This window comes from Carassius auratus, chromosome 16 (genome assembly GCF_003368295.1).
Source record: "Carassius auratus strain Wakin chromosome 16, ASM336829v1, whole genome shotgun sequence".
Lineage (NCBI taxonomy): Eukaryota > Metazoa > Chordata > Actinopteri > Cypriniformes > Cyprinidae > Carassius > Carassius auratus.
The window spans coordinates 18,457,130-18,469,580 of record NC_039258.1 but is presented as its reverse complement, the minus strand read 5'-3'; the positions used below and the strand labels follow the sequence as shown (position 1 = coordinate 18,469,580).

The window sequence follows — 12,451 nt, the reverse complement described above, 5'->3', positions numbered from 1 at the left end:
AAACGTATACATGTTTGGAACAACATGAGGGCGAGTAAATGAAATTTTCGGTGAACTTTCCCTTTAATGTTCTGTCCTTTCCCTTTCCCTTTCCTCTTCTCTTTTCACTCTCTAATTCTTTTCATGCTTTTCTTTCAACAGGAATGATTTTCTGAAGGAGGTGAAGATATTATCTCGCCTGAAGGATCTGAACATAATCCGCCTGCTGGGTGTGTGTGTAAGCAGCGACCCGTTGTGTATGGTCACAGAGTACATGGAGAGCGGCGACCTCAATCAGTACCTCTCCCACAGAGTGCTGCTGGACAAGACCGGCCCTTCACATAACACACCAACCATCAGGTACACAAACACACAGAGCAGTGATACTATGTAATAGAAATACATACATGGAAGGGTAAATGTCTTTCTCTGTCTCAGCTACCCAGCTTTGATCTCCATGGCGAGTCAGATCGCGTCAGGAATGAAGTTCTTGTCGTCTCTGAACTTTGTGCACCGAGACCTGGCGACGAGGAACTGCCTGGTGGGTGGAGAGAGGGGGGAGGGGGAGGACCGCGGCGGGGAGCGCCAGATAAAGATCGCTGATTTTGGCATGAGCAGGAACCTCTATGCTGGCGATTACTACAGGATACAGGGACGAGCTGTGCTGCCTATTCGCTGGATGGCATGGGAGTGCATCCTCATGGTGAGAACTAGAGCTTTGCTATAATAAATGAAAATATACAAGAATATTAGTGCCAAACTTTTTTTATTTATTAGCTTGATTCATAGATGTATAGGTTTGTATGTGTGGGTGTGGGTGTATATAATATCTATTGTCAGGGTTAATATTTTATAGCTTATATTAAAGAAATACAATTAAATAAAATAAAAGTTATAGTATAACTTATTAATAGGCATAAATACAGTATATAATGGGGTCCAAAAAGTGTGAAAATCCATAATATTTTTCTTTATTTTATAATGAAGAGACCTTTACTTAATTAATATTTATTCATTAATATTTTTTATAATCTTAGAATAAGTAAATATTATAATTTAACTTTGAATTACTTTTTTATTTATCAATGAAAAATAAATATGTATATAGTTTTATTTTTATGCGTTAGTATAATTATGTATATAATTTATTCTTGTTTATTATAACTTATAAAATATATATATATATATATATATATATATATATATATATATATATATATATATATATTTATTATTTTATTAATTTTATAAAAATAAAAAATCTGAGAGAACTAGTGAATATGTCTTTATTATGGTTAAAATGGGGAAGCAAATTTAATAAGTTAATTTATATTTATTCATTAATGTTTATTTACAGACATAAATAAACATTAAAAACTTTTAGTAAATAAATATATTACAACATATTTAAAAAAAAAAATTTTTTTTAATTAATAATTACAAATACAATATATACGTAATGGGTCCCAAATGTTTACAATCACTAGTAAAAATGCTTAATTTTTTTTCTGCATAAGTATAATTGAAACTTAATTACGTATTTTATATTTAGTAGCATTTACATTTCTTATAAAAAATCTTTGAAACATTTCTATCTGAAGAAAGGAGCTCGCATGCATAGTGTCACAAATCGTTAATATAATTTTATCATGTTTCTTTCTTTTTGAACCCCACTGAATATAATAAAGTCAAATAAACAACATGCCATATGCATATACAGATTTAGTAACTCACAATGTACATAATACTGGTGTTCTGCATGCGTGTGTGTGTGTGTGTAGGGGAAGTTCACTACGGCGAGTGACGTGTGGGCATTCGGCGTGACACTATGGGAGATGCTGAGTGTGTGTCAGGAGCAGCCGTACAGTCACATGACCGATGAACAGGTCATTGACAACGCAGGGGAGTTTTTCAGAGACCAGGGCAGACAGGTATGTTGCTGACACTTATTAAACCTCATAAGAGAAACACTGACACAATCTCACTTGCTCTCTCTCTCTCTCTTTCTGCTGGTCAGGTGTACCTGTCTCGCCCGGCTGTGTGCCCACAGGGTCTGTATGAGCTGATGCTTAGCTGCTGGAACAGAGACTGTAAACTACGGCCTTCCTTTGCGTACATTCACTCCTTCCTCACCGAAGACGCCATGAACATGGTTTAGAAAGTGACAGAGAGATGAAAAGCAGATGAATATAAGAAAGTGTGTATGGACCACAGACTGGTGGTGTGTTTTTAAGCACTCTTATGTAAATTAGTGCATTTTTTTGATGGGTGCGTTGGGGCAAATAAAAGCCGCAGGTTCGGTGCCCCACAAATGACCCGCTTCTCACCCCTTATCCTGAAATCCTGAACTCCTCAAGCAACATTTCATCCCCAAATCGTTTTAGCCTCGCCGTTTTCCCTCTATTAATCACTATTCCACAGTATTTAGTTTCACAGAGACACAAATCTCCCAGAATGCACCACAAATATGGTTCTTTTTGTTTCCTGAAACATAATTCTGCCTCTTATATTTTCTGTGTGAACTTTAAAAATGAAACCTCTCTGTAAATGTTTCCTGCTGTAAAACTAAAGTTTTTTGTGTTCTGTGAGGTCCAATAATGTGACGATGGCCTGACGGGAATAATGTGGGATTGATTTGGGGATCAAATGTTGCTTGGCATCTGAACCTTAAATCCGGGTTCTCTAACCTGTATCAAAGCTCTCTCTTCATTCCCTGAACACTGAATAGATCTCGAAACATAATCATCTGAACTGGTGGAGGGTTTCATAGCAGCACAAAAGCACACAGCTCTACAAACTGTCCGTTTAGGGAAACATTTGACAGTTATGCATATTAAACACACAATAGCAGAAATACAGAAATAGTTTTTTCTACTTGCATAATAAGGGAAAATAGTGAATAACATTTTTATCAGTAAATTGAGTCTAACTTTGCTAGCATTCGTAGTCATGTAGACAATCTGAGGATTGAGGATCAGCCAGTTTTTCATGTCTTTTCTGTGGTGGAGGGTAATTCATCATGAAATTATTTACGATATGTAAATAATTACGTTCATCAATAGCTGATATGTGAAACACATGATATTGTCAAATTCAGCCGAAATAGAAAATGGATTTTTGTGACTCCACCCCTGTATGTCTGCACATAAATGGTCCCTTAAGGTCTGTTCACAACATGGACAAAAACTACAATTATAAAGTTTTAATAATCGTTATAATTCTGTAAGAACAAGGAAACACACTCAACAGACAAACAATATGCTGGGAATTGCTTTCAGAATGAGTTATTTTTTTCCAACTGATGACATTGAAAGCCAGTCAAAATCTTACTTTAAGGGGGTTAAGCATTTAAAGTTGCAGCCTGTGCTTGTAACAAACAGGTTTGAGCGCGCCTTTCCTCAGTTCTCTCAACATTTAGTCACTCCATCCTTCATTGACTAAAAAGGCCTGTTCAGACCAAAAACGACCAATGACCATAATAATAATTATATAGCATTCACTCCAATAGACGATAATGTTTTGTTTATTATAAGCACTTGCTGCAGTTTTTATTGTCTTCCACATTAAATACTCAATAAAAGCTATTGGCTGTCAATGTTTTATCATCCATCAGCTAGAAAAAAAAAAAAAACATAATTTGAAAGTAATTCCAATGAAATTGTTATTTAAGGCCCATTCTCACTAAGGATGCAAAAAGGAACAATGTCATTGGAATCACTTAAAAAAAAAAAAAATCCCCAGCTGATTGACAGCCAATCAGAATCCACCTCATTTTAAAGTGGCAGAATATCTGCATAACATGCTTATGATTAATTTGAAAATATTGGACACCAATATAGTTATTGTTCTTGGAGTGAATGGGTGTTGTGTGAATGTGATTTATTTGATGACTCTGAAAATGATTGCATATGGTTTTTGAAATGAACTGCCAGTGTGTGCACTGACTTGAGTAAGCTGAATGCACATCAAATTTCTGTGCATCAGTTTATTTTGTGTGGAATTTAAAGAGGCTTTTGGATGGAATGTGTGGAATTGGCTATCAATGCACTATTAAAAAAATCTGAATTTGAGCCCGGACCTGCAAGAATTTAGAGAGAGAAAGAGAGGGAAAAAAACAAGCAGAATGGCCACAGACGTACATTTATACTAATAAATTTGACAAAGTCAAGTGTCTATATAATGAGAAATGAACTGGATGAACAGAAAAATAAGCAAAGCATCTGTCCTGAATTTACTATGTAAACCTGTAGGACATTTGCAGGAAACTCTCTTAAAGCGACGACTGTAGATTTAACTTGAACCTGGTGTGGTGACGCCACCTCTTCCTCATTTAAGAGTAAGACTGTGTGTGTAGGGGTGGAGAGCAACATGTATACTGTAAAATACACAGAAAAATGTGATTCCCAAATGGTTATATAACCATGCTGATTATGCTTATTGAATGACCTTTAACCTTTTTTGGTACACTGAGGCCCTGAACCGTTATTGTATTTTTATAAATATAGTTTTGGGCATGTTCTGTCCTCAGCTATTCATGTTTCATAAATAATGAAAAATGTAAATACTTCATGGGACATAATTTTCTTCATTGATATTGCTATCTGTTATTAATCGGGTCTGTCTGTCTCTGTTGTAGACTCGCTGCTTGTGTTGTCTATTTTTGTAGGTGTTTTAATAAAGTAACCTTTTCAAATAAAAGTGAAACCGGGTGCTTGTTTTCATTCACTCTCAATCACCATTTGTTCATTTGAAATAGCATGTCATTGTCACATTCATACTCAACAGCATTAAAAACACACACCGAGCCATAAATGGAAAAGTTATAAAGTACAGCGCACACTAATAGTTTATTGTTGTTTATAATAAACAGTACATAGTTAATATGTATAAATCTCAGCCTGGTTATGTAGATCTTCAGTTTCCATCACCACTGAACAAACAGTAATGGAAAAACTGACAAACAAATTGGATATTCTGGATGAACATAGTCATTAAGGCCAGGAAGTTTTACATGACAGATCACAGTACCTGTTGCTGAAAAAAAAAAATCAGGGCAGGTTGATTCAGTGAGGAAGTCAAAAAAAAAAAAAAAAAAAGCTTTGAGGCACAAACTGGAGATGCATAGGTTTACCTTTGGTAATGTTAAGTTGATTTTAGTGTGAAGTACACAGCAGCATGGTTAAACTAAAACAGTAAGCCGATATGAGAAATGAAACCACTAACAGCCTTCACTGGAGTTTGTGTGGCCACAGAGACATGTTTACAGCCTTTGTTGAAAACCAGTTTCCTCTTCTTCTTTTTTCCTGTTTGTTCATCAGCTTCAAAAAATCAAAGGGTTTCTTTTCTTGACCCACTTTCCACCTACTCATACTTTTCAACTTGCTGTATAAATCACTCTACTGAGCACACAGACAGTAACAAAAAATATTCAATATGTGTCTGCAAACTCTAGTGCCACTCTTAACAGACCATTAAATTATAAAACCTTAAAATGGCAAGAATAATCATCACATTTCAGTGTCTGCAGAGGTAAGGCATCATGCATGTGGACTATGGCTTCAGCAAGGCACCTCAGGTGAATTTACACGGATTTGACTTGAATGCAATTTGTTTTGAAAGAAACTGAACCAGACTCAACAGGCGTGTGGCTCTGACAGACAGAAATACAGAAACTATTCAATAAAGAAAGAAAGAAAGAAAGAAAGAGCAGCCCTGCTTCCCTGAATATTCACCTTCAACAGAGGCTCTAGAGCAGATAATGTAGTTCACCTAACTTACAAATGTATCATATAATGTGATAAAATAATTCACAAAACATATTAAAACTGAATATTACAAATGGTGGATTACAAAAACAAAAAGGACCTCAATGTTCCAGGCTCAGTACAAACACGGGCATGCACAAAGACAGGAAGAGCTGAGATCCACGATCAGAGCGGATTCCTTCTTCATGAACTCCATTAGCCCATGCGGGATGCAAGAGCCTGGCCAAGAAAAGAGAAGTTAACATTTAGTGTGGCTGGAGTAGAAACAGGTGTTTCTCTAAAACCATTTTTACGCAATCTCTAAAGTATTCAAATGTAATCTTAAGGGGCATAAATCATGAAACTTCATTTATGAAGATTTTGCCAATTACAATTTGGCAACAATAAAAGTCACAAGGATTTAAATGTGCTTTTCATTTGGCCATTAAGTTTTAAGATGCCTTTATTATTTTAAACTAGACTAGTGTGTGTGTGTCTGTTTGTCTGTGTGTGTGTATATTAGCATGCCATTATTAAGATATTGGCTGTTTATTTGTACTTATAAAGCACATATTCTGCATGAGCATACTACCAAATATCTAAACTTAGCAACTGCCTTACTACTAATAAGCAGCAAATGAGTAGTTTATTGAGACAAAAGTCATAACTATTGGTTTATTAATATTGAGAATTGGACCTTAAATGATGTGTGACCAATATTTTTCTTAGTTCCTTTTTGGTGACAGGTGGTGACTTGTGAAAGAGACAAATGATGATGCAACAAGAACAAACTGAGGAAACTAGTCACGGGAATGCAGATGCCGCAGCTCATGTGATCTCCAGCCTGATACCAGCACTGAAGTGTGAGCGTGGCTCACCTGTGAGATGTTGACTCCAGTCAGTTTCTCCACTGCGCTCGGCAGGCGGCTCATGATGTCCAGAACTTCTCCTGTCAGTTTAGCTGCGCCCACTTCTGACCCACCGCTGGACACCATGGTCACCTTCTGGGCTGAACAGAGTGGCTTGCTGATCTCTTCTGCTATCTAGAAGAGTGGAGGCCATTATTGAGTAATCTTCATTGAACTTATTTATTGACTTGCAGGAGTTTAGATGCACTGACCAGTGGGAGTTTCTCCAGCAGCATGTCCACCATGGCTCCCTCTTTGTACTGCTTAAAAGCCTCTGCTTTTTTGGCCATCTGCTCGGCTTCAGCCCGACCCTTTGCCTCCATCGCAAAGGCCTCCGCTTCTCCCCTCATCTGAAAGAGAGGCAGGAAAAGATGAATGTTGAGTGGGATCTAATGTGAAAAGTGTGTGGAGAGCTTCATGAACTCACTCTGATGGCCTCTGCCTCAGCTTCGGCCTCCATTATCAGCTTCTGCCTGTTAGATGAAAGAACATTAAACGGCTTATCATACCAAGTTCTGTCCTTCCGATTTGCTTCCACTAAAGCACAGATGTGTGTTAAATCAGACAAAACGGCAAAACTTCTGGACCCTCAGTTCTCACTTTTCTGCCTCGGCGATCTTCTCGATGCGGTATCTCTCGGCCTCGGCTGGTTTCCAGACTTTGGCCTCCAGTTCCTTTTCCCTGCGGGTGATCTCCTGCTCCTGTAGAGTGATCTGCTGCGTACGCTCCACAACCTGGACCTGCATCTTCTCCTCCTCGATACACTGCTTTGTCTTGGCCACCTAATACAGATGACGGTGAGTAAATATGTCAGACATTTGCAGTGAAACGGGCAACCCTCATACTACCAGCTGAAAACCAAGTTAAACATCATTAGCTACCTGAAGCTGATAGGCCATTTCAGACTCCGCCTTCTTGGTGTTGACCTCAATATCATAGGCGGCTTTCTTCAGCTCATAGTCTCTCTGGGCTTTAGCCATCTCAATCTCATTCTTATACTGAGCAGAGATCTTCTCCTGCATGGCATGAGCCTCCTACATACACAAACAAGGACATTTACAGTTTTACCATAGTTTTATCCAGCACACCAATGTTCATACAACCAAAATGACAGAAATGTGTCAAACTTCACCTTGATGACGGCATCCCTCTTGAACTGAGCTTCACCGATACGAGCGTCTCTTTGCACCTGAGCAGTTCGAGCTTTACCCAGCGAGCTTAGATAATTCTGAAAGGAAGTCCGGGTGAGTGATATACATATACACATATTATCACGATTATCCACCTTTTTCTTCTGGTTTTTTTTTCTATTTTTAGCTGTACCAAATTTTTTTTGCTGCTTTGTATGAATACCACGTTATTTTAATGTATTATCTCAAATATGAACACACTGGTGTGTAGTTCAAACAGTTTTACCGTTGTTATACTTCTTGTTATTTCCCTATAGCAGCTTATGAAGAGGAAGTCTCACCTATGGTCTTACTTCCACGTTGAAGATAAAGGTGGATATGCTACCTTTTAAAAAGTTTGAGGTCATGAATTTATTTTTTAGTATATTCATTTAGAAAGGACTCATTAAACACATAAAAAGTGACATAAAAGATGCTTATGATGTTACAAAAGATCTATTTCAGATAAAAGCTGTGAGTTCAAACGGTCTATGCATTACTAGACTGGAGCTTCAGAGCGGCCGATAATTCAGCCTTGCCTTTACACATATAAATTACATTTTAAAATATTTAAATTAAAACAGTTCTTTAAATTGTAATAAAACTTCACAATACTATTGTTTTATTATTCTGTTGTCAAACGACCATGAAAGCCTTCTTTCAAAAACAAACCAAAAACACTCACAATGACTGCAAGCATTTGAATGGTAGTGTATGTTAGCGTGTGTGGCGCATGACTAAAGTCACCTGATCATCGTGCACATCTTTGAGCGTGTAGCTGACCACACCGATCCCCATGTTGACCAGATCAGAGGAAGCCACCTTAAAGACCTGATCAGAGAACTTTTTACGGTCCTGATAGATCTCCTACAGAGAGAAAGAGAGAGAGATTGTATAGAGAATAAATAACAAATAATCAACTAACAGCACTAAAACCCTTGTAAAAGCTTGCTTCTTTCATCTCTTTGAAACAGCAGTACCTCCACAGTCAGGTGGGCGATGATGGCTCTCTGATGTCCCTCAAGGGTCTCTAGGGCAATATTAGCAATCTCACCCTCGGACTTCCCCATGAACATCTGACAGGCTGCGGCCAGCATTTCTTTATTCTGACCCTGGATCTTCACCTGCAGAACACATGAGCAGCGGCGCTTACAGAATGTACTATGTTATGTTCTACAGATGAGTGTAAAATGTGTCTCTCTCTAACCTGGGCAATGCCTGTCACTGAGATCGGTACTCCATGTCTGGTGTAGACCTTGTCACTCTTCACATTCAGAGTCAGAGTATTGAGAGAGATCCTGGGAGCAAACAAAAAACGAGAGGGAAAGTAGTCATAAAGCTTTTTTTTTTTTTTTTTTTTTTTTTAATATATATATGCAAAAAATGTGATCACCCAAACAGGTTTCACGAATATGGAAGCCTGTTTCCATCACGGATAAAAAAAAAAAAAAAAAAAAAGATTTTGACTTTTTATCTTTTAGTTAAATTTATTTTTTTTCCTGGCAATTCCTACTTTTTGCTGTGAATTCTCAGAATTCTCTGCCACAAAATAAAAAACAAAAAAAGATTTGTTTTATTTTTATTTCTCATAATCCCGACTTTTCTTTCTCAGAACTGAGTGAACAACATTTTTTTGACTTTTTCTTGGAATTACCCTTAATACAAGCCTCCATAACCAAACATATCTATTGTCCCCCATTATGTGGGCATCTGGGCAAACTAGATAGCCACGCCCACAAATTAAGCCACACCCACACCTAGTTCTGCACATGGATGGCTGAGCATGACCTCACAGATGTGTCTGCTGATGTACAGTAATCAAATCATCAGCAGACTTTGTGGAGCTAAGGCAAATACATCCGCAGTAATCTACAAACTACTACAGTGATCCGCAGTGAAGAAAGTATTCTTTGAGGACTAAGTGATGCATTAATATTTGTGAAGAGGAATGTAAACACAAGTGGAGTTTCTATTGCTCACAGAGGCCACCTCTTGTTCTTATTCCCATCATTCATGAGGGCTGAGACTCCCGGTCTTTACTGGAATTACATTAGTGACTCGCACTGCAGCATCTGATTAAACAGAATGGTTTCTATGCACGTGTGTTCTTGCACTAACATGTTCTAATAATCCGTCTTCTGTTGTAATTCTATACGTACCGCTGGATTTGCTGAACACAGGGAAAAACAAACACTCTTCCACCAGCAATCAATAGAGGAGGAGAGCGGCCACATCCTGAAAAAGACAACATAAAGAGATTCTGTCTGCTGGTATAAAGTGTCAAGACTTGATTGAAAACATACTTAGTGGAAATTCACTGGGTAGGGGTTGGAGCTAGATCCAAAATGAAGAATCTTTATGCATCAGTAATTTAATTTACTGTAACAATAATACAGACACTCTTATATTACAATTCTGACAGAGACAGCTAAATTAGGATAAAATCTATCATTATTTTTACGTTATGGCTGGTAAATGATAAATGGTCGATAATACAGTTTAATACTATTTTGTCTAAATAAATTATTAGAAAATTTAATCATTATAATTAATTAAAGTGTTATTAAAAATTATGCGATCATCGCCTGAAGGTAATATAGGGGGACGCATGATTAAATAACCAATATCTACCAGTAGAAATATACAGATTAACAATATACTTAATATTTATCACTGGTCATGAAACTATATTTTTGTTTAATATTTATTTTATTTGTTTTATATTTATTAAATAAAAGGTTGAGTCTGTAGGATCTTTTAAAAATAAATTATAATATATTTAAATAAATTAAAATACATTTAATCAGCAATAATACAAAAAGAATGAGTAGCACAAAAATAGTAAGTAGCACATCAGCATTTTAGGATTGTGACAGAAGACTGACGTGAAAATTAAAAAATTCAGCTGCACCATCACAGTAGACATTTTACTTTTACTAATTTTATAACATAAAAAAGGACAATTCCTATTAAAATAACTGGCAACCACTGTACAAATGATCACTTCTACTATCAGTCCACACTTCTAGTTTTAACAGCAGAGGAACCTGTGTCATGATAACATTACATTGCTGGAAATCCACACAAATCCACCCACACACATTTCAGAAATTACGGCACAAAATGTTTCTCCATTTAAAAAGCGTGGTCAATCCCGTGCAGGATTTCCAACATTAGTAAAGACACTGGTTAACCCACTTCCTGCCATCGCGTGTCTGGCGACTGTTTCCAGAGAGAAGGAGGGAGACAGAGACATAATCAAGCTGCTGACTTATTTCTGCCCCTCTGTACAGTGTGGTTTGACTGAATTAACCTTGTTGTAGTAAATGTGAGCCTTCTGGGTTTTTTTCCCCTGAGCATTAAAGTAATCTTAATGTGTAACCACTGACATTTATCTACACAGAAAAATCACAACCATTACAATGAACTTTGTGTCTGTTTTGACCCGTGAATGAAAGTCACATGAATAGCTGAAACCAGTTCTGCATTGGACATTGTATAAGAAAAGAATGTAGCACAAAAGCAATGCTCTGTATGATAATTACAGAACTTCACAGTTTCTTTTAAAAGTCTCATACAAGCTATCTGGTTCAATCAACAGCTGCTTTAATCTAAAATTCTCTCTTATCATATCTAACCCGAAAGAGGAGTTTTAAGTGTGTATTTATATGCATAACTGACATAGCTCTGTAGTAAAGTCCAACAGATGTAGCATACCTGAGACCACCATCGCCTCATTGGGACCACAGGTGTAAAACATCACGAATTAGATCTGAAGAAAGAAAGCAGCAGTATTTAAAAGGCATCAGTCACTGGATCAACCCATGTTTGGAATATTTTAGATACGACATCTGAATAAACACAGACTGCACTAAAGAGTTCTGTGAAATATGTTCTAATTCATGTCTCTCATTTTAGTATGTTCTTTAAATCAACTACAGATTTGTTTACTTTCAAATCAAGGACCTATTCACCAATCGAAAACTATTAAAAATCACTTTACGGTAGAAGAGATCATGCTACGCAGTAGATTAGTTTATATCGAATATGTAAAACTTCAAAAATATAAAATATTAAACAATACGCATTGAAATAAAAAAAAAAGTTACAAATCTTTATATAAAACTATTCCCATATAAGCGACACAATTATAAAGTACTGAATCTAAATATTAAAAAACTAATATTTAAAGTTACTGTAAACGCTAAACGATTAAATCCAACATGCATCTTATGACATAATGAACAATAACCCTCGACGATAAATAAAATTGTCTCTCGCGATAAAACAGGACTGAAAACACAAGCAATAACAAACCGTGAGATAGTACAATCCGTGTTTAGAGGCACGAACGGTAATGTAGCTTGCGACAGAACAGGAAATGCTTAGCTGCTACTTAGCAGCGGCTATGCTGTTTTTAAAGCGACTAAAGTTTACTTTGGTGTTGAGAATTACAATTTTAGAAACTTGGTGTTATTTAGAATAAGCCCATATGTTCTTACCGATAGCTGATGTTTCGTTAAAAACGAAGTAAATACGGCTCAGATTATCTCACTTTGTGTCAACGGCAAAAGCTCGCAAGAATGCTCGTCGTAATCAGGGCACACAAACTCGGCCACGCCCATTCACAACACTCTCAGGCGGTGTCTCA

At 36.8% G+C, this 12,451-nt stretch overlaps 2 protein-coding genes across 3 annotated transcripts in view; one reads left to right on the top strand and one right to left on the bottom strand.

Annotated features, from left to right (window-relative positions):
* LOC113116425 (epithelial discoidin domain-containing receptor 1-like) overlaps nucleotides 1–4,677 on the top strand; it is a 29,835-nt gene extending 25,158 nt beyond the window's left edge. The window contains exons 16-19 of the mRNA XM_026284588.1: nucleotides 142–339; nucleotides 418–682; nucleotides 1,761–1,910; nucleotides 1,997–4,677. Coding sequence (XP_026140373.1) covers nucleotides 142–339; nucleotides 418–682; nucleotides 1,761–1,910; nucleotides 1,997–2,137 — 754 coding nt within the window. The 3' untranslated portion in view covers nucleotides 2,138–4,677. The remainder of the gene's footprint in view (nucleotides 1–141; nucleotides 340–417; nucleotides 683–1,760; nucleotides 1,911–1,996) is intronic.
* Nucleotides 4,678–4,791: 114 nt separating this feature from the next.
* On the bottom strand, nucleotides 4,792–12,451 carry LOC113116428 (flotillin-1-like). 2 transcript variants are annotated; one of them, XM_026284590.1, is made up of 13 exons: nucleotides 12,303–12,451; nucleotides 11,518–11,572; nucleotides 9,960–10,035; nucleotides 9,008–9,098; nucleotides 8,781–8,924; nucleotides 8,548–8,667; nucleotides 7,764–7,859; nucleotides 7,513–7,665; nucleotides 7,232–7,413; nucleotides 7,059–7,104; nucleotides 6,844–6,981; nucleotides 6,602–6,766; nucleotides 4,792–5,963 (listed from the first exon to the last, which is right to left on the bottom strand). In XM_026284590.1, exons 2-13 carry the CDS (start codon nucleotides 11,558–11,560, stop codon nucleotides 5,940–5,942), a joined length of 1,278 nt encoding a protein of 425 aa, XP_026140375.1. In that variant the 5' UTR covers nucleotides 11,561–11,572; nucleotides 12,303–12,451; the 3' UTR covers nucleotides 4,792–5,939. The 2 variants fall into 2 exon arrangements, with proteins under 2 accessions (XP_026140375.1, XP_026140376.1); XM_026284591.1 differs by lacking the exon at nucleotides 12,303–12,451 and adding an exon at nucleotides 12,118–12,206.